Source organism: Eublepharis macularius, chromosome 2 (genome assembly GCF_028583425.1).
Source record: "Eublepharis macularius isolate TG4126 chromosome 2, MPM_Emac_v1.0, whole genome shotgun sequence".
Classification (NCBI taxonomy): domain Eukaryota; kingdom Metazoa; phylum Chordata; class Lepidosauria; order Squamata; family Eublepharidae; genus Eublepharis; species Eublepharis macularius.
In genome coordinates this window covers 141,063,363-141,082,469 of record NC_072791.1, presented here as the reverse complement: position 1 = coordinate 141,082,469, position 19,107 = coordinate 141,063,363, and the positions used below count along the sequence as shown (strand labels likewise).

The 19,107-nt window shown below is 43.3% G+C and overlaps 1 protein-coding gene across 1 annotated transcript in view; it reads right to left on the bottom strand.

Moving 5' to 3' along the window:
- The window catches only part of LRP5 (LDL receptor related protein 5), a 226,208-nt gene that overhangs the window by 112,857 nt on the left and 94,244 nt on the right, over positions 1-19,107 (bottom strand). Inside the window, exons 3-5 of the mRNA XM_054970416.1 lie at positions 17,243-17,440; positions 14,736-14,932; positions 2,055-2,186 (exon numbers count right to left, since the gene is read on the bottom strand). Of these exons, the coding sequence (XP_054826391.1) occupies positions 2,055-2,186; positions 14,736-14,932; positions 17,243-17,440 (527 nt within the window). The remainder of the gene's footprint in view (positions 1-2,054; positions 2,187-14,735; positions 14,933-17,242; positions 17,441-19,107) is intronic.

The following is a 19,107-nucleotide window of genomic DNA, read 5'->3' as shown; positions in this document are numbered from 1 at the left end:
GCCAGCTTTGGCCACCAATGAGTTAATTAATAAGAGCAGGAATTGAAGCTCGTGTATGTTGGCATAAGGCAGTGAGCCACAAAAGCTGCAGAGCTTGGGAAAGAAATAATCCATAAAACTAAACCAAAAAGCCACATTCTCATGCAAAACCAGACTTCCTGTTCTCATCCCACTTTCTCCTCTTTTGACAGAAAGCTCGTGAAAGAATGTCTGGCTCAACAATAGAAAGGTGCTAACGCCATATAAACAGTCACTCATTTCTATGCCCTTAGCCAAAGTTCTAAAATGCCCATTGGAGCTGTTTCCCATTGCTAGAAACACAAGGTCAATATGAATGTCTTGAAAAGCTTGTTCTGAGCATTCAGCAAAGCATTTCTAAAGCCGTGAAAGAGGGATTTTAAAGGGAGGGGGGAGATGGGAAAAAGCCCCTTTCAGTACCTTAGTACCTTCCTGCTCTTATTAATTAAAACAGCAGTAGCAGGAAATGAAACTGATCTTTGATTCTAGATACAAGTTCACTTTGCAGCATTGTATATGCCATTACAAAACTTCCCATAGCAAAGAACAGAAGAGAAAGGGAAATCACTGGGCAGCAACCACAATGATTTGGTATACCCCAAGATCTACATCACTGGGTTTATGGAAGATGGTTATTAATGTTTTAAACATATCCCACAGTACAATAATTTTTACAAACAAAACACTTGTTTCTTCAACATCCCAGGGTTACCCAAAACCACCTGATGACTTACAGTGCCATCCTAAGAAGAGTTACACTTCTCTAAATCCAAGTCAATTGGCTTAAAAGGATGTAATTCTGTTTAGGATTGCTCTGTGTAGGTCTCTAAAATAAATAAATAATAGTATGCCATTTTATTTGTAAGTTGTATGAAGATAGTCTGGCCTCTCTTTACTTTTCCATAATTGTAAGGTCCCAGGTTTGCAATTGATTTTTAATATTTGGGATCCTCAGTCTTGTCAAAATTCGACTAGAACATTTTGCCATGACTAGTAAACTTGCCTTGTGACTCTTTTCTACCTAGTCCTTGAATGTAACCCCAAAGATTATTGGGGATCCAGTAATGAACAACCACTCAGAATGTGTACCGCCCATAAAATTTAAGGTACATGGATTTTAACTTGTAAGAAGTTTCCACATATGTTCCCTTACTACTTACGTTCCTATGCTATGAATTATTATTCCCCCCACTCTCCAATCCTTATGGGGAATACTGCCATGACTAGCCTTGTAATAAAGAACTTTAATTTGTATACAAAGAAAATGCAAACCAATTTCCCAACTGTATTACTGTACTATCAGTGTTTATGCCAGTGACACCCCTGCCATTCTTTTCTTCACTATTTAACATATGCATCATCTCAAAAATTAGAGATTTCCCTTCTGATCAGCAGTACAAAATCACTGGTTCTTCAAAATGTGTTAAACAACATAATAGACTATAAAAAAATAATTCTGCTGTCAATCGTTTTATTTGAAAAAAATGAAATTACCAGTACTATATCCAGACTCACCAGTTGAGAGATTCTGATAGCTAATAACCTGACCATTGTTCTGTATAACACATTGCATAGAGATCTGAAAATAAAACTGCACCCACATGCATTTTTAAAAACAGCCCACAGAAATACAAAAAACAATGACAGGAGCTATATGCACCCTTCTTAGAGATATCAAGCTCTTGCTCTCAGGATATTGAGTATTATGATGTTCACATCTGTTCCCCACTATATTTGAAGCTATTTGAGCATGGTGATCCATAAGCCTCTTGTACAGATGGGGGCCTGAGGTTCAAGCTCCTGTCAAGTAAATTAACTGAAATACGAAAAATTCATGCATACAAAAAGCCCTCTGCTCCCCCAGTCTACATTTGGAGAGTGGCTTGTCTTTGGAGGGGGGAAAAAGACTGGCAGGAAAAGCATGAAATCAATAATGAATCCTTTATATAGACATGAACTAAGTGAGCAGTCCAAAATTATCTTTTTCCTACGTGTACTCTTCAATACTGCCAAACAATAAACCATCTGACTTTTACCTTCTTTGCAGGTCCTGCCATCTTCTTCAAGCTGGACTCCAGTGGGACAATTACAGCTGTAAAAGGGTTCTCGTGGGGACAACAGGCACAAATGCGAACAGCCACCATTGTTATCTTCACAGGGTGTATGAACTTTAAGAAATTAAGGAGAAAAGTAATTTATGCTTTAAGATACAGAAAAACATCAAACTCCTGACATAAGCTGAAGAACCAAGTGTCCTGTTCTGAACTACTTTAAAATAATTACATACACTTGTATTAATTAGTGCTATGTCCCTAAATCTTCTGTCCTCTGCTTGTAGATATATAAAACACTATAAGTCATGTATTTCTATTATGCAAAATAATGCTTTTCCTGCATCAGCTATTTTAAATGGTGCATCGTGAAACTTGAGCCACAATTCAGTAAAACAATTTATACAATATACATGTGCATACACATTCTTCTTTAGGTGTTCAAGAATCAATTTGGAAGAGTGACTTGTTGGGAAGCTCTGAAATGTTAAAAAAATAAAGACAAACAGAAACAACTACATGTGTTTCTTTGAATCAATACCTTAGGTTACAACCCTCCTACTTCTGTGCAAACCCCATTGATTTTAAATGTGGGTTGTACAGCATGCTACAGATAATACTATTCCTCCTCCCTTTGAAGTTCTTAGTTTAATGGGAAATGACTCAACTATTCTGGCTAAACAACTTACAACCAAGACCATAATCACCCCCTAGGCTTCTATGAAGTGTCTCACATTCTAGATCCCAAATCCAACCATTTTAAAGAACCCTGGGATGTGGTGGGCAGATTTGTAGACACTGCCAGGACTGCCAGGACTACATGTGTTTCTTTGAATCAATACCTTAGGTTACAACCCTCCTACTTCTGTGCAAACCCCATTGATTTTAAATGTGGGTTGTACAGCATGCTACAGATAATACTATTCCTCCTCCCTTTGAAGTTCTTAGTTTAATGGGAAATGACTCAACTATTCTGGCTAAACAACTTACAACCAAGACCATAATCACCCCCTAGGCTTCTATGAAGTGTCTCACATTCTAGATCCCAAATCCAACCATTTTAAAGAACCCTGGGATGTGGTGGGCAGATTTGTAGACACTGCCAGGACTGCCAGGACGGATTGGAGAAAGAAGAAACTCTCTAAAGTAAAAGATTTCTTTGAGTAGCTAAGATAGTATGAATTGGATCCTGCCTAGATTTCTGCGTCCTTAAGGTACATGAGGGATGGTTTTTGTGACCACTATCCCATCCCACAGAAGCAGTGTTTCAGAGTATGTTTTGGGATTCCATGGGAGGGAGCAATCAACAAAAATCACCCCCCCCCCGCTCCATCCCACATGCCTGTGGAAATCTTGATGGAATCCAACCCTATATTTGCAGAATGCATGGTGTAGTTACTACATAATGTAGGTATACTCCATAGCAAGTGCATAGTGTTTCACTCAAACATACACCCTCATGGTTGAACAGTTTTCTGAGCTTTATTAAACAGCTGAAATGATCTGGATGGATTATGATGAAAACAAAGGCAACATTCAGCAATACAAAAGTTGCTAATAATTCAGAGGTTCCAATAAAATTAGTTTATATTTTATAAACTAAAATTTATATAAACTTTATAGTTTATATAAAGTTTATATTCTATACCACCCTAGATTATTATTGTCCTACATAGGGCTGTGTTCACAACAGCCGTATAGAACAACTTGGGGAGAAATGAGATCCAAATCCAATCCTAGTCAAGAGACAATGGCATCTGAGCTATTTCTAGCAGATAGTATTTCCTTGTGCACTATGTTTTCCACACTACTGTCCAGAAATACTATGACCCAAGGGTGGGACATTCCCTCAGCTGAGAGAAATGTTAAGAATTCAGAGAACACCACACAACCCCATCTGGATCACTAGGACACACTGTAGTAGTACATATACTCAGTAACTTCTGCTGACACTCTTGCACCTGTTTTGCAGCTTTGGCAGATCCCAAATTCCTTTGTTTACTTCATGTATGTTTACTGTCAACCTTTTCAAGTATAGCCAGCACCATATACAGAGATTAAACCTTTCAGATTTGTTGAATTCTAGACTTAGTACCAAATTTCTGTGAAGTGTGAGGCAGGTAGAGTATGGCACAGAAGTTTTCAGCTATCTTTTTCTAGTATTGGGTAAACTTATAATTTTATAAAACAAGACTAAGGAATTTACACTTTTATAAATAGACCAAATAGTATAATTTCAAATGCTACTGAGAAATGGCACATTCTAATGTTTTTAAATCAGTAAAATAAGCTTTACTTTGTTTTCCTAAAAGAAAAAATTGTAACTGGCTTTTCCCCTTCCATGGTTTCAAAATCTCCAGAGAAATGTACACCTCTATGCCTGCTCTAGCACTTTCCACGAGCTCTCACTGGCAGAGATGGAAGATCTGTCCTTGCAGAGTTTTGATATTTAAGTGCAGTTTACAACATTATGAAAGGGGAAAAATCAAAGACAAAGGCATTAAAAATTCCTTAGAATAATTTGTATAAAATTACTTAAAAGTTACTCTTTAAAAGGCCCAAAAGATGAACTCCACTTTTTGAAAACATCTAGCGTGATGGAGATGCACACAGTTTTGTGTCATTTTGGTTGGTTCTAACAAAATATATTGCATTGCTTTTGTGTTTTGCTCTGCACTAGCATGGTTACCTACAGTCTCTTAAGATGATATAGGCAATTCTATTTTATTTAGTCACTGTAGTATAATGATTAGGGGTGTGCGATTGGGGTTTTTAACCCGAATCGGGCCCGATTCGGAAATACCGAAGCAACGCTTTCCAAAGCGATTAGGATCGCTTCGGGGCAGCTGGGAGCAGTACTTTGCCAGCTGTTTGCATTTTCCTCCTGCACTTTCTTAGGAGAGGGAAGGGGGGAGAAGGAGTGAGTGACTCACTCCAACCTCCTCCTAACCCCTCCCATCTTGTAAAAAAAGGCAGGAAGCTTGAATAAGCTTCAGAACTTTGCTGGCTGTTTGCTATGCAACGCAATGCAAGCAGCTAGCAAAGTCTGCTGAGATTCCTGCCTAATTTACAGGTTGGGAGGGGTGGGGAGGGGTGAGTGAATGCAAGGGGGAGGAGGGAGTGGGATCAGGGAAGGGAGGGGGGAGTTAGGAGTGTCCAATCCCACTGCTGCATCCTCCTTCCAGCCAATGGATTCTCTGGAAGGAGATGCAACAGGGGTTTTAAATTGGAAGCTTGCCTTTTGGCCAACCCACAATTTTCCTTGGCTTACATACAGACTTGAGAGTACATCCACTGGGGCTCTCTGTCTCCATTGTTGGCTGGCCTGCTGGTGCTGGAGGACTTCACTGAGGAGGAGAGGACTTCGCCTGGAGGATTCCTGCCTGCTTGACCATCGCTGGACTGCAAGACTGGTAAGACAGTCAGTGACTCACAGGGTTTCCTCTGGGGGGGATTTTTTTGGTTGTCTGGGTGGGTGGGTGGGAGGGGAGGGATTGTTTTTAAAAAGTTGATTTTAATTAATCTTTATTTTGGGGGTAGGGATTCTTGCATCTTTGTGTGTGTGTGTGTGTGTGTGTGTGTGAGAGAGAGAGAGAGAGAGAGAGAGAGGGAGGGAGGGGCTTCGTTAGTGTGTTAAGCAGCTTCTGGCTGGGGCATTTGTTTGAGGGGGAGGCTGGTATTGTGTTAAAGATTTAACCTCTATAGTTTCTAGTTGGGGCTTTTATTTTCCAGTTGTTAAAGGTGTAAAGGGTTAGGGGCTTGACTGGGGGGGGGGACAGTTCCTGTTCACTGTGTTTCTAAAGTTTGCTGTTGGGAGTTTAATTTTTTTTAATTGTTTTTGGTAAGGGGGGATTGTTCCTGCTTTGAGTGTTTTAAAAGTTTGCTGTTAGAAATTGGAGGTTTTATTTCTGTTTTTGGTGTGTGTGGGGGGGGAATTGTTCCTGTTTATACTGTTATTAAAGTTTGCTGTGTTAGGAGTTCGAGGTTTTTTTTTACTGTTTTTGGTAAGGGGTGATTGTTCTTGCTTAGAATGTTTTAAAAGTTTGTTAGGAATTTGAGGTTTTATTTCTGTTTTTGGTGTGTGGTGGTGGTGGGGGGGGGGGCAATTGTTCCTGTTTAGACTATTATAAAAGTTTCCTGTGTTGGAAGTTTGAGTTTTTTTCACTGTTTTTGGTGAGGGGGGAACTGTTCCTTGTTTGAATTGGTTTTAAAGTTTATTGTTGGGTGTTTGAGTTGTGTTCCAGCTGTTTTGGGGGGGGGACTGTTCCTGCTTTGATTTGCTTTTAAAGTTCACTGTTGGGGCTTTGACTTCTGTTCTAGCTGTTGGTGGGAGGGGGAACTGTTCTTCGTTTGAGTTGGTTTAAAAGTTTACTGTTCGATGTTTGAGTTCTGTTCCAGCAGTTTTAGTGGGGAGGGAACTGGTATTGTTTTTAAGTGTGTGTGTGTGTGTGTGTGTGTGTGTGTGTGTGTGTGTGTGTGTGTGTGTGTGTGTGTGTGTGTCAGTTGTAGGTAGGGTTCAGGTGGGGGCTTGCTTGTGGGTTCTGATTTTATTTGCTGTGTGTTTAAGGGGTTGGGCCTGAATTTTTAATTTCAATTAAATTTGCTTATTGCTTCTTTGCTCTGTGTGTGTGTGTCTGTGTGTTTGTGAGTTAAAGGTTTAAAGGGTTAGGGGCTTGACGGGGGGACAGAAACTGTTTTTAAGTGTGTGTGCATGTGTGTGTGTTTGAGAGTTCCAGTTAAGGTTCATGTGGGGGCTTGCTTGTGGGTTCTGATTTTATTTGCTGTGTTGTTTAAGGGGTTGGGCTTGAGTTTTTAATGTCAATTAAATTTGCTTATTGCTTCTTTGCTCTGTGTGTGTGTGTGTGTGTTTGTGTGTGTGTGTAGGGGAGTTGGGGTTCAGAAGGGGCTGGCTTGGGGGTTTAGGTGGCTTTAACTGCTGTTAGTTGTTGTAATGCAAATTTTACAGTTGTTGTTTGAGTTGGTGTTCCTCATAGTTTGAGTTTTACAGTTAAAGTTTGTTGTTTGCTAATAGCTACTGTTGTTCTTCTTGTTGGGTTGTTGTTTGTGTTAGCAGTTATAGCAGTGTTTGGTAAGTTAATTTTGGTTTCCTCAGATAAATTACTTTAGATTTAAATAGTGGAGTTAGGCAGGCTAGTGGTAGGCTGCTGTCATTGACTAATATTGCCCTCTAAAATAAATTGTTAGGGAACGAAGACTAGTTTTCCCCATTAAGTAGGCTTCAGTAGGAAAAGATCTAGTTAGACTTAGGTTCTGTTCAAATTACACACACACACACACACACACACAAATAGGCTGCCCATTAGTAGTTCCTCTTTAAGTAGGGTTTTCCTGTCCATCTCTGGCACCCTTGGAGCCAGGAAAGGCATAGTAGTTGTGTGACAGGCCTTCCTTTATATTGAGATTTAGGGCCAGCTTGATTCCTGAAGAGGAATTTAGCTGTTTTGTAGGTTTAGGTTCCCAAAAATAAATAGGGTCATTTAAAAAGATATTTAACAGACCATCTCCAATAGTAACAGGGACACAAGAAAAAAAGACTTAGAAATAGGTAGATAGGTTAGATATTTGAAACTAAGTTGTAAATTTGGGGTTTTTATAAATCAGGTAGTTAGCTGAGGTTTAAGGAATGGCTGACAGGAAGGCTGAGAGGGGACCTGGGGGAAAGGCCAGAGGTAAGTCTAGAGGGGTGGAGGGCAGGGGGAGTGCTGCGGCTGTCCCCCCATCTGAGCAGAAGAGGCCCTCCCCTGCACTGCTGCCGTTCACCAGACTGGCTTCTCGTGACAGGAAGAGGGTTCACAAGGCCCTCTTTCTTGAGGCAGCTGCTGGAGGGCCACCCCCAACCTAGGTGTCTGAGGCAGGGGCTGGCACTGGGCAGGGGCCTGCTGCTGAGGCTCCCCTCCTCCAGCAGTTGAGACCCAACTGCTGAAGGAGGGGCAGCATGTGGTGTCTCCTGGGATGGATGTAGGGCATGTGACTTTTCCGTCCCTTACGCTCACCCCAGGGACCTGGTGGATGTTGGAGGAACTGCAGGAGGAACCCCCTGCTGGGCGGTCCTCCTCTGCTTTCTCTGAGGCCAGCAGCAGGCCTCTCATGGCTGTGCAGGAGGAGAGGGTGCTGGAGGAAGAGGAAGAGACTGTGGTGGAAGAGCCCACATCTCAGCCCCTTCATCCTCATCCATCACCAACTGCCCAGCCGGGAGTGAGACATGGTGTGTCTGCCCCGAGCACCTCACAGGAGGTGTCTGCTGGGGGCCCTGTAAGTGCCTCCCCTGTGTGGCGTGGGATCCCCATTACCTCCAATATCTAGAATCACTTCCAGAGAATGGAGGACCCCCGGTTTGCCCACTGCCGGCATTGTAGGCAACGTATCAGTCGTGGCAGGGATGTGAACCATCTCTCCACATCTGGAAGGAGGAACCATTTGAAGAGGCAACACCAGGTGGTGCTTCTTCGGGGGGAAAGTTCAAGTGGCACCACATGGCTGCCAGATAGCCAGGAGGAGGTAGGCTCCTCTAGTGTTCTCCCCCCACGGGTTCCTGTAGGGCAGGGACGTCAAGCCTGCTGACAGAGATGCTTGGTATGCAGGGCACTAGTGTGCCCAGAGAGGGGATCCAGAGGGCGAGCAGGCAGATCACGGGCCGTATCGTCAAAATGATTGCCCATGATGGGCAGTCATTTGCCCTAGTCGATCAACTCGTCTTCCAGAAGCTGCTCCAGTATCTCGCTCCCTGGTACTCGATCCCTGCTCGCATGACGTTGAGCAAGACCATGGTGCCCTTGTTTCACAGGGCTGCCAGGGACCATGTGAAGGCACAGTTGTCCCATGCTGCCGGGAGAACTGTGCACTTCACGTCCGATATTTGGACCTGCTCTAGTGTGCAGCATTCGTACCTCTCGCTTACTGCACACTGGTGACAACCCGAGGACCTTCAGGGTGGGGGTGGGGTGCCCAGCATTAGGCAGGGATGGATGGGAGACCGCTGGGCCAGCTACTGCAAGGCCTTGCTCCACGCCAAGGTTCTTGATGTATCACACACAGTGGAGAACATCGCTGCCACCTTGAGGAGGGAGATGGATAGATGGATAGGCGAGGGCCTCGTCACTGTGGGATGCATGGTGATGGATGGTGGCAGCAACATGAGGGCAGCGGCGCGTCAGGTGAGCCATGAGCACATTTATTGTGCAGCTCACAAACTTCACCTAGTGGTGAAAGACGCGCTTGGGGTGGGCTCCTCCCTAGAACCCCAGGACCCCGCGGCTCGTGACTTCCAGTATCTCCTGCAGAAATGTCGGAGGCTCATGAGTCACTTCTCATGCAGTGTGAAATCCACTCATGAACTGCGCCAGAAGCAAGCCAGGACAGGCGTGCTGGAGCATGTCCTGATTTCTGAAGCAGTCACTTGCTGGAACTCCACCTGTGCCATGCTGGTGCGCTTGTGGAGCAGCAGGCCGCACTCCAGGCGTGGCTCTCAGAAAGCGATGCTGCGAGTCAGGTGGGTGAGTTCAGCCAGGAGGATTGGCTCACCATCACCCAGACAATGGAGGTCCTGAAGCCCTTCAAGGACTTCACTGTAGCGGTCTCGTCTGACACAGCGACCCTGGGTCTGGTCATTCTTCTACTTCATATGCTCCAGAGTTCACTGGCCTCCTTTGTGGACCCAGACGCACCACATGCAGACAATGTTCCAGCAGTGCAAGTGCTTGTGAGAAGGCTGCAGCAGGGCATAGCTGCCAGGCTAACGCCTCTCATGCAGAAGGAGTCGTACATGTTGGTGACCATGTGCGACCTGTGCATCAAGGGCACTTTCGCTGAGCGGGACGGGAACCTCACCCAAGCCAGAGATGCCCTGTGTGTGCGGGTGAGGCGCAGGCAGGCCAAGAGGGGACGCCTGTCATCAGAGTGGACGTGCGAGGGGCCCAGCCCTGCGGGTCCCTCTCGCACCCCTTTTGAGCAGGCTCCCCCCACGACCACCACCGGAATGTCCATGGAGATGGAGATGCTCCAGCGGGCCCTTAGGTCCTCTGGGATCATGAGTCGCGTTAGACAGGATTCGGCGGAGGCAGTGGTCAGGGACTACCTTGCGGAGCCGTGCGAGTTGCTGTTCACCGATCTGCTGAGCTAGTGGGCCAAGAAGGAGGCAGTCTGGCCAGACCTTTCCCTCGTGGTGTAGCGGCTCCTCTCATGCCCTCCGATGAGCGTGGAGAGTGAGTGCGTCTTTTCCTATGCGGGTGACATTGACAGCCCACATCGCTCTCACCTTCTCCCATAGAGAGTTGACAGTTCATCTTCCTGAAGGTCAACTCTTGGCTCTTCAATGTCTTAGAAGTGGACTTCCAGAGTGACTGAGGTGAGCCCTCCTTGTGGCCTGCATCCTCTGTGAGTCTGGGACCTGGGGAATCGTGCTCTTCCCTACATTAAACTTGTAGAAGTAGATTAAAAAATCCAGCAGAAGGAGGGTAGGACTCAGTGGCAAAGGGAATGCACCCTGCAATTCGTCCCCCCCCCCCAAAAAACAGGAATTAAGAAAATGACCCAAAACTGTCACAGACACAAATTTATTGTGATAATCAATAACATGCCCCAGAAATGTTGATTGCCACTGGAGGGAGAGAGAGGTTAGATAGGGGCTGCTTAGGCTAGGGAGACTTACAGCACACTAGTTATGCTGCTGTTTAATGTTGTTTAATGTTGTTTGATGTTGTTGCTGCTGTTAAACTGTTCATGTTGAAGGGGTGGGGCAAGGTAGGGATGGTGCGGGTGGGGGCCAGCTGCTGATGGCTACATCACTGCCTCACAGGTGGTTTCCAGTTCAGCCTGAAGCTGTCGGAGGGAGGGGGGACCTCTGCAACTGTGCTCCGCAAATGCCATTGTGTTGTGCTTGTGGCTAGGTAATGTTCTGCTCTGTGGTGTTTCCCCACTGGCTGAACTGAAAGCCCAGCTGCAGGAAATGACAATGCTTCTGCTGGACTAAGTTGCAAGTGTCCCCCCTGTCATTTTGGTTTGGGAAGAATGGATGCTTGCCTTCATGCTGTGCCAAGAAATAAAGTGTTTTTGAAAGAAACTCTGTGTGTGTGTTTTTGTGATTCTGTCATGAACGGGGCCCATTCATGCCACTGAATTGCTATACCATAGCTGTGCATTGATTGCCAAATGACTTTGCTGTACTGTGATGTTATATTGCAGTTGTTTTAACCTAACTTCCTTTCATGGGTTTTCACAGGCTTGGGAAACCTGTTATCTCTTCTGAGACTGTCTCAGTCAGTACTGTGGCCTTGGCCACAGGTGTGTATGACAGACTTGTTTTGATTTACCGTCTTCATGTATTTTCCCCTGAGATTTCTCTCTGGATTTTTCCCGCCACTGATATGCTAATAAGATGGGAGGGGGGAAGATCCCTTTTACCGCAGGTCTTTTGCCTTTTGTTTATTCCTTCCAACCTCTTGGTCAACTTAGGATCTTTTCTATCGACAATGCTTATTTTCTGGAATAAAGCCTTTCAACCCAGAACTTAAGTGGGCTTGATGTGGGGGTCCAGAGGTTTGCCTACCATAGAATAAGGACCTTAGAACTGACAGATCCTCTGGTTTGAAGTAAGCTGTGGTACTATTGTGTGGGAGACTGTTGTGATGTCTTGTGTTGTGCCTTCATGCTGTGTAACGTAAAGCCAAGAAATAAATAAAGTGTTTTTGCAAGAATTGTGTTTTTGTGATTCTCTGGTTTGAAGAAAGCTGTGGTACTATTGTGTGGGAGACTGTTGTGATGTGTCAGACTAGCGTGCCTTTAAAGCTGTAACTGAAAGTTAAAAAATATTTTTTGTTGAACTTTATTCAATTTGTGTCTCTGTGTTATTCTCTCGTGTGGTTAGTTCCCATCATAGGGAACAATGGGGAGTGGCTGGCCAGCCTGCTCTGGGGGTGGTGGGGGAACTTGAGGAGTTTGTCTGTGGTTCAGGAACTTGAGGAGCTTGTCTGTGGTTCAGGTGTGCTTTCCCAGGGATGAGCTTGCACTCAGGAGTGTGCCCTCCACTGTGGCACCCCTGGTCTGTGTATAATTGCCCTGGGAAAGACAGTTTAAAAGTTCCCATCATAGGGAATAATGGGGAGTGGTTGGCCAGCCTGCTCTGGGGGTGGTGGGGAACGTGGGGGAGCATGTTTTGGGTCTGTGGGACTGTTGGGGGGGTAGATTGAAAGGGGGATTATTCCTGTGGCCGTAGATGCCACATTCCATGTGTTCCTGCTGTGGGAGTCTGGATTTTCCCATAACAGGAATCAATGGAGAGTGGCTGGCCAGTTACTGCAGGGATGGTTAGGTTTGCGGGGGGTGGGGGTTGGTTCTGATGGGTTGCTTGGAGTGTGTGGTATAGCCGGACTGTGGCTGTGGCCATTGGCAGCCCCAATCCATGTGTTTCTGCTCTGTGAAAGTCTTCCCCACAGTAGAAAGAAATTAAATGGTGTGGTGGGAGAACCACCTTTAGGGGGTCATGACATGGCCCCTCAAAGTGCAATCTCCCTGAAACTTGGGGGAGGGCATGGTAGGTTAGGTAGGAGCAGGTCCTCAGAAAATTGGGTGCATTTTGCCTGCAAGCCACCTAGAAAAAAGGCCTTTGTTTTTCCCCATAGGGAATAGTGGAGAGTGGGGGAGAATAGGGGCACCTTCTTTGGGGGGGCATGACATGCTCCCCCCCCAAGTCCAATCTCCCTGAAACTTGGGGGAGGGTGGGAGGAGAGATAGGAGCAGGACCCCTGAAAATTGGGTGCATTTTCCTTGCAAAATGCCACCGCAAGTCACCTAGAAAAGTCGCATGGTTTTCCCCATAGGGAATAATGGAGAGTGGAGGAGGATGGGAGGGTACCTTCTTTGGGGGGGGCATAACATGGCCCCTCAAAGTCCAAATTCTTTGAAACTTGGAAGGTCATTAGAGGAGAGTTAGGAGAAGGTCCACACCAAGTTCGGTTTGCTTCATAAAGAAAATGGCCCCCCCAGACTCCCGGAAACCCAGGAGCATGTTCCCCGTTGAAAATAATGGGCGAATCTTTACGAAGCAAACCCGAATCTTTCTGAATCGGGTATTCCGAAGCGGCTTGCCGCTTTGAAATTCCCTTTATTCCAGATCTTTTCTCCAATTTGGGTATTCCGAATCGGGAAATCCGAATCACTCTGGCCCTGCACACCCCTAATAATGATTAGTGTCAAATTAGGATTTGGGAGACCCAGGCTCCAATCCTCGCTCTGCTGTGGAATAGTGATCTTAGCTAGTCACATACACTCAGTCTAACCTACCTTACAGGGTTATTGTGAGGATAAAATGAAAGACAGAACAAACGTAAGATGCTTTGGGTCACCATTAGGGAGAAAGTTGAGCTATAAATGAAATTAATTTAAAATATTTATCCCCTATCTTTTAATTTAAAAGTTTTCAAAGTGGCTATGAACCATCAGTGCCATAGAAAAATCTGTTTCAATTATCAGGCAAAAGGGCTTGGAGCTCAACTGAACGAAGAATTTTCATTTGCTTGGCATGAGCAGCTAGTGCTATTCTCATCTAAGGCTATGAAAAAACCTGACTGATCAATGGCTGTTGTGGGTTTTCCGGGCTGTATTGCCGTGGTCTTGGCATTGTAGTTCCTGACATTTCGCCAGCAGCTGTGGCTGGCATCTTCAGAGGTGTAGCACCAAAAGACAGAGATCTCTCAGTGTCACAGTGTGGAAAAGATGTTGGCAGATCATTTATATCTACTCAGGAGGGGTGGGGCTGAGCTGAGTCATCCTGTAAGAGTTTTCCAGGGTGTGGAATGCTAATGGCGGGAGGCTTCACTGTATCCTGAGGAGGTTCTTTTGCATATGGATTGGTGCTTGATGTGCTAATCTTCTCTGCAGGGCTATTGTTGGGTATAGAGTGTTTTGTTAGCCTGGTGTTTTTCAGAACTGCAGACAATAGCCCTGCAGAGAAGATGCCAAGACCACGGCAATACAGCCCGGAAAACCCACAACAACCATTGTTCTCTGGCCGTGAAAGCCTTCGACAATACATCTGACTGATCAACTCCAATATGCCTCTTGAAGGCATCAAAATGAATAAATTATATGACATAAATAACTCAAGTATCCAGATATTCAAAATTCTTCAGTTTTCAAATCTCCCCATCATCATACATTTTTGGAACCCTAACCATCTAACCCTACAGATGACATCAAAGCAGTTAAAGAACAGGTAGCCAGAGGACCTGTAATACCTCTGTGTACAGAGACATCCCAGTAGGTCAGCCAATTTCAACAGAAGAGGTTGAGCAGATCAGAGATCAAGGAAAAAACTGAAAGAACTGCAGAAGTCAGAGGATGTGCTGGTGAGTACAGGAAAGGTTCTACTTGCTGCCAAACAATCAGAAATTGTGTATTATGAAAATGCTAATATTATATAAACATGTGGCAGCAAAGCAGTTCAACAAACCCTTCCATGACTTGAGGACACTGTGTATTAGACTGCTAGAGATCTGCCTTAAATGCAATGCTTTCTAATCTTTGCCTCAATGAAACAGAACATCTTTCATACTTTGAAGCTAACGGATAATGCTCCTCAAAAGCCTAAACTTAAGCCATCATACCCCTAAACGATACAGAAGTAGTTACAAGTAAATATAGAAAACATACAATATGGTTGCCTCTCAGGACTCAAAACCTGGATGTCCATTGGAGAGTACAGCGCGCTCAGTATTTCTCTCCTTTTTTCCCCAGTCCTTTTGTTGCAGGCATGAATAGAGCGAGTCTGCCAGTCTGTCCAATAGAGGGTATCCCCAGCCAGTGTCAGTGCAAACGGGTGAGTCAAACTACCTTCTACAACCTTTTGCCTAGATGTGGGAGAAAATTAGTTTTAAGATTAGTATACCACAGCTATTTTGTAAGACAATACACAAAACCAAGATGTAACAGCTTAAAAGCTTAAATTACGTTGTTTAAAAAATTCCATACTTCCACTGTGTTCTATGAACAGTGGCAGTTCAAGTTACCTGAAGCAAAGAAACCCCCCTGAAACCCTTTCTAACGAATCATCAAACAGGAAAAAGTACTCAGGTTGCAAGAGATAACTTGTATTTGGTAACCAATTACCATTCATCTTTTTCAAGCCTTCCCCATATACTGCCTTGCTCTTAATGACATTCTGACTGGTTCTAGTTGATTTGTTTTCAAAGTGAAGGGCTTCTTACATAGAATCTGCTACAGCAAATTTAATGCACTAGGCAGAATACAAATCTCTCAAAATGGCATCTAGCCAGTAGCAGAGACCGGTAATGGTGGCAGCATTTTTAGCTCAGAGGATTTTGTTTAAAATCCAGTGTATTTAGTATGATTATAAATAAAGGACACTCAGGCATGAAAACAGTCTTCTTATATTTTTCCATTACTGTTCTAAAACAATGTAAAGTCTGTAGTACAATATAAATTAGCTGCTTCAGTTCCCGATGCGGAGGAATTTAATTAATCAGGTTGTGCGCAAAACATGGACATGATCTGTACAATGTTTAGCCATCAAGACCAGAGATTTCTCCAAAGAGATGATAAACAGTCTAGGCAGAATGTTTCATCTTAAGTGACAGCAATATAAGTCAAGATGAGCAGTTCTGAATTCTAAGACAAACTTTGTTATACAGTTCATAGTTAATACCTTTGTTCAACATGTTAGCCTCAGGGCTTTTGAAAACAATATATGCCGCATTTGGATATCCTGAAGTGTGAGGTGTAATTTATGCTCTCAAAGACTGCTGTATTATATGAGTTCATGGCTTTGCTAAGCAATATTAAATTCTGAATAGCAAACATGTGAATTGAAATCCTGTACTAACAAATTTATAAGTTGCCATATATAAATAAGAAATGCCAGTGCCCAAAAGGTTATTTGGACAGAATTACTCCTTGAAACAGCAACCAATAATACTGCCATGATGTTGAAATTTCACAAACTTTAATTTCCCCATCACAATGCACATGTTCAATAAGAACCATTAACTAAGGCAAGTTCACTTCATTTATTTGCTGTTTCCTAGCCCATGCAGCTGATAATAATTTGGCCTAGCCTGCTGTCAGCCCTGCCTACAGTAACTTGGACTAGGGTGGTTTTTTATGTAACATAAAAAAATGTACTTCATCTAAGGGCAAAAACAGACAAGATGAAAATCACATACATTGTCCATAAAATGACCAATGCAGGCTAGTGCAGCCTCAATATGCCTCAGGGTCATGCAGAGAAAGGAGAGGGAATTTAATCCTTCAGCATCCTCTTGGTTGTGCTAATCAAAACCAGACTCACCCACACTGTTATTAGCATTTGCGAGGCAAAATGGGGCCCTTTAAATACAGACATTTTCCTTTAAAAGATTAACAGCTGAGGAGGCCAGGTTTGATAATCAAAACTGAGTTAAGGTTTAAAACCCTTTCCTTGAATAGCCTCTATACACTCCAGGGATGCACAAACCTGAAATTCTTATTTTTATAGACAAAGAGGCTGCAAGAGGTCACAGTAAAAGCAGAGGACTGCAAGGGGGCCAGCTTGAAAGGCTGGGAAAAGCATTTACCATAAGGAGCAACTGGAGGATGGAGGTGGAGGTGTGTTTCCAAAGAATCTCCGATTGGGATAGTACAGGTACCATTTTAATTTACTCCTAGGGCATCCAAATATCCAAAGGCCAGTCCTGTTAATTGCTACAAGTTATGTAAAATCAACAGGATAGCACACTGGTGTGGCTATGATTTGCCTGATTTCCTTCCACATTTTGTGTCACCAGCCTCCAAGTGGTGACTGGAGATCTCCCAGAATTACAAGTCATCTCCAGGGCACAGCGATCAGTTCTCCTGGAGAAAATGGCCGCTTTGAAGGGCATGATACCATACTGAAGTCTCTTCCCTCTGCAAACCCCATTCCTTCCAGGCTCTACCTCCCAAATCTCCAGGAATTTCCCAATGCAGACCTGGCAACCCTTTCCACATTGCAGTTCTTATGCCCTGTGACATTTAGGGCCACAAGGGCCCCACAAAGCTCAGCGTAGCCTCTTTGGAGTCAAAGGTACATTTTATTCTTCCTGGTAGAATCCAGCTCATTAGCACCAAAAGTTTGAACAGAAGACTCTGAGCTACATAAAATTAATGGGGAAAAGAAAACATACCGGAAGGAGCCATCCAAATTTGCTCTGTGAATGAAACTCAGTTTTGCATCAGCCCAGTAAAGCTTCTGTTCCTCAAGATCTATGGTGAGTCCATTAGGCCAGTAAATGTCAGAATCCACTATTATTTTCCGAACACTGCTGTCCATTCCAGCACGTTCTATTCTAGGCGTCTCCCCCCAGTCTGTCCAATACATGTATCTAAAATTGTAAGAAACACAACTGTCAAATAATCAACATTGACTTGAAGCTAATCTCAAACTTCTCTGAAGTCTCAATGAAAAATAGTATCAAAATATATTTTAACATAACTCAGCATATTTTGTCTCTGAAGATTTCTGACAACCTTCAAGGAAAATGATGCTGCCTCCCCTATACCAAAGTAAGAACCAGAATCCTACTTTCATTTATACTGCATAGTAGTAAAATTGCATTTTGATTAGATGCTGTTATATTTTATTAGCAAAGGTTTCATAAATTGCAAGGTTTTATATGCTTATTAATGTACAGTTTATTATTTAGCTGAGAAAAAGTCTTCAATGCAACAAAATAGCTATTGCCATCTGACAAACCACAGTCCCTTGGGAGGAAGGTGGACTAAAAATAATAAGTAACTAAGAAGTGGAGTAATAACTCTATTTATGTTTTTCTGGAAACTACAGGAACAGCTAAACCACTGAAAACACTGCAGCACTACTTAATAAACTTGGATATGTTAAACAAATGCAGAAGCAATAGATATATGCTATGGTGTATAGTTAGTAGTACCTATTTAACAGATTTCACAAATGATTAGAAAATAGAAAGTTACCTATAAGTAGGCACCTCTGTTCAAATTAGTAACACAAAAGCAACTGAAATGTTTAGTAGCAATAATTCTACAATGCAACCTTCCTCCCAAATTTCAGATTCCACATAAATGCAACAATGCATCATGATTTAACAACTTCAAGAACAGGAGTCCCTTTCTACAAGGACAGAGATTCTTCTGTCTTTCCATGTGCATTCTTATGACATATGAGTTTCCTTCGAGCTAAAGGCTGAATATTCAGACAGATGAAACAAGCAACCAAAGATTTTCATGCAGCTCCAGATGCTTGTGATGGAATGCCTTGAGACTAGGCCAAAATCTTATACAATTTAATATGCCCAGAAGATGGAGAGGTTTAATTTAAGGTAAAATGAACTTAAGATAGTTTTGTTACAGCCTTGCAGTTGTAGGCTTAAATTGTTGTAGGCTTTCCAAAGTTAGTATATCCCAAGATCTGTAGTGAAGCTGGAATTATATTATCCATGTATAGGAACACAATTTGTCTTTTGCCTTTTTGACATGCAAAGAAATCTCAGAGATGAATATTCATCAATCACTTTAACATTTGCACTAAAGGTATTTTGATGTTGTGGCCAAATCAATCGAGAAAGCTAACCAGAAGATATTGTTAAAAGGGTGTCATGGAATGACATGCTAGGTAAACACACCAAGACGTTCCCATGTAAATCAGATGAAAATAGAAATCCCAAACCTCTACACAATTTATGCAGGCTATCTAATTTTTTCCATCCATATTAAGAAACTAAACTGAAGGGAAGGAGGAGGGAAAAGGTGCATGAGAGTTATTATGGAAACACTGACATAATAAATGCATCAAAAGATAGAGCTGGCAAATGCAGCGGGAACAACAGCAGTGCAAAAAATTTACCAGAGGAGCCTGTATGTTAAATAGGTCTGAAGTGAACAGATCTGTGAAAGAAGCTTAGAAAAGCAATGGCATTCTATGAGACTGACATGCTTGTAAATTTAGTTAAGCAGTGTGGAAGGAAGCTAAGGGAGAGGGTCTTTTACAAGTAATAACACTGTTAAGTAATGA